Raw genomic sequence first — 3,092 nt, forward strand, 5'->3', positions numbered from 1 at the left:
AAATATTTTGATAATATCTGACTTGAGACAAATTAGCTCACTAGGCCTGAAAATGCTGAACAAGTAAGCATTGCCGATGCCAGATTAACATGCACAAAAGATTAATGGCCTCTGTAGGTTCCACATAGAGTTATTAACCTGTAAGGTGTATCACTGCTCATATTTTGAATGGGATCTCTATTTTAAACATAGAAAGAAATATCATATCGTACACTATCTCACAGTTGCATCTGGCAACCAAGTTCCACCATTGAGTATAAACCTTAATTTGTAATGGCCTCATTGAACATTATCCTGAGCCTATGAACTATTGGAACTGAACCTACTGAAGGTTTAAACATGCACCAAACATGTACGAGTCAAATATATTAACCAAACATTTCATGTTTTTTTATGCAGAGGAAGCAGAATACTGTGAGCAGAGACAAAAATGACACGGAGCTCATAGCTCGAGGTCGTCATGACCCTTGTGTTGTTCCACGAGGTAAGCTGGCGTTCTATAGATGTTTTGATATTTTGTTCTTCACATTGAATTGCATCTTATCTGAACAATGTGGCCGTTTTAGTTACTTCCCTGGACGATACCTCTGTCTAATATTGCTCATAGACTCAGTCTTGGTTAACCGAAAATTTATCTGCGGAACATGTCTCTGTTGTAGAGATTCCACAGCAAACTTGTTGCACATCATGCAATTTATTAGGCCACTCATGTTCTTGATTGTTGCCATGCACAGCTGTACCCATGGTGGAAGCAATGGTAGCCCTGGTGCTCGTTGATCAATTGATGGCACAATATGCCCAATGTATGCTTTTCCCTATTAATCCAGCGTTACAGGAACCACTGGAACAGCGTAAAAGCGAGCAAGCACAGATTCCCCTTTAATGGTGGCTGGTCCAACCATTCTCGTCATCAGCTTTCCTCAGCGTTCTGCCTCTCCATAGCGGCACTTCTCATTTAAGTTACCTACGATGAGTGTATTGTTATCTGAGAGATTGACGTGTTTCTGAATTGAATTATTCTGTGTTTTGGATAAAAGTAGTGAAGTGGGTTTGAAGAGGTTGTATGTATTTTCACAGAGTACAAGAATCTTTTGGTTTTACAACCAGTCTTTCATCAGTTGATTATATTAGCGTAGTTGGCTTCAAAGGAATAATGTAAGTCGACCTGCTTGCTATACTGTGTATTGAACATTTGTTGCAGTCCAGTCTTTTTTAATCTTATTGTCTTTGTTGCACATTTACGAAGACGACTAATTTATAAGTACATAAATGATGAGTAAAGTTCAATTGCGTTTGCATGTCTGAATTCTTTGAAGTCGTAGTCTGTTTGAACTGGTCATACTTTATCTTTTTTAACATAAAGAAAAATGAACGAATAGTTCTAAGTAGATTTATATAACAATATTCTGAAGGGTAATTGACAACGACGTCTTTGAGATTTGGTATAATTATAAATATTGTTTCGTTGTTTCAAAATTAATATTTTTTTAACTTTAATAGTCGTCTAACAATAATTGTAAAGTTGATAATTTTATACCTCTATTAAGTGATTATATAATTTCATCATGTGTTATGGGGTTATTTGTAATTTTTTAAACAACAAAAAGTTATTTATAATTATGTCAAATTTCAGAGAAAGTCATTGTGGTTTCCCCTATTTCTAATAATAATAATTATTATTGTTTTTGTGGTGAGAATAAACTATAAAAATATAGTTAAAGTTGGAATATTGAGAAAATAATTTAATAATAAATGAATTGATTATAACGTTTGATTTTTAAATCTATTTAATTTAAATAGTTAAAAAAACATAAATTGCAAATAAACTCGTGTATATAAGATTCTTTTCAACTTATTTTGACTAAGCGTTTGATATTAACTTGCAGACGCTTCTGTCAATTTTTTTTTTTTTTTTTATGGTGAATAATTCGAAAGAAAGAATCTAGGAAAAGCAAAAATAAATTAATTACCCCATGAATTAACCTAATTCATGCACAATATATTAATTAATCTCACAGGCTAATTAGCTTTTCAATATTTTTGGTACATCTCTTGATTAATTTAATAAAATAAACAATTTGTTGTTTTGTTGATTAAACTATAATAAAAATGCATAATTGGAGTGGGAAAAAGGAATTCCTCAAACCCCACAACTTATAATCATCACAATATAAACTAAGTTGTTGTCCTATTTAGACCCACCAAACATCTTAATCCCAATCAATAATTAATAATAATAAGCCATAAGCAAAATGATGTGTGAATGGAGCAAAGCAAACACAGCCTAACCACTTTTTGTTCATGAATGTTCAAAGGGATAAGCTTTCTTGTTGCCAAGTGTAGATAAAGCCCTAATTTAGAAAAAGTAGATTCCTCATATGCTCCTTTATCATAATGTTAATTAGGTATAATTACATTTCCACCCCTCATCTATTATTTTTTTATACAAATCATTTCTGCCTTTTGAAAAATAATAGAAACCACCCTTGACAGCCTTTAAAATCCAAAAATACCCTTGTTGACTAGGTCAATCTTTAAAAATAATTTTTGAAGGAAAGAAATGTCCTTAATTATCAAAAGAAAGAAGAGGTGTCAAAGCATCATTATTTTAATTATCAAAATAGTTTTTATTCAATATTTTAATTATTAAAAGGTGCAATTTATATTGAGATTCAATAAAAAAAATTAATATAAATTATTAAAAAATAGTATAAATAATAAAAAAAATATAGGGGTTATATTACTCATCTTCATAAATATTACTTTGACACCCCTTCCATCTTTTATTAATTACAAAAACGCCCCTAATAGCATTTTTATCCTTGAAAAATTATTTTAAAGGTTGACCTAGTTAACAAGTGCATTTTTGGGTTCCAAAAATTGCTAGGAATAATTTGTGTAGAAAGACAATAGATGAAGATTGTAAATGTAACAACCCCTATTAATTAATATTGAATTATTCAAATGTCATGAATCATGACATATTGCATGTTTGTACACTACAACTTCTCCTCTATTTATTAAATTACATTGACATATGTTGAAATTAAGTTCAAATGTATAAGTATTTCGTTTCTTTGTAAAATTACAAT

The 3,092-nt window shown here is 30.7% G+C and overlaps 1 protein-coding gene across 1 annotated transcript in view; it reads left to right on the top strand.

Moving 5' to 3' along the window:
• Nucleotides 1-1,235, top strand: part of LOC105166625 (chorismate synthase 1, chloroplastic) — a 5,935-nt gene extending 4,700 nt beyond the window's left edge. The window contains exons 12-13 of the mRNA XM_011086057.2: nucleotides 400-484; nucleotides 735-1,235. Coding sequence (XP_011084359.1) covers nucleotides 400-484; nucleotides 735-883 — 234 coding nt within the window. The 3' untranslated portion in view covers nucleotides 884-1,235. The remainder of the gene's footprint in view (nucleotides 1-399; nucleotides 485-734) is intronic.

Source organism: Sesamum indicum, linkage group LG7 (genome assembly GCF_000512975.1).
Source record: "Sesamum indicum cultivar Zhongzhi No. 13 linkage group LG7, S_indicum_v1.0, whole genome shotgun sequence".
Classification (NCBI taxonomy): domain Eukaryota; kingdom Viridiplantae; phylum Streptophyta; class Magnoliopsida; order Lamiales; family Pedaliaceae; genus Sesamum; species Sesamum indicum.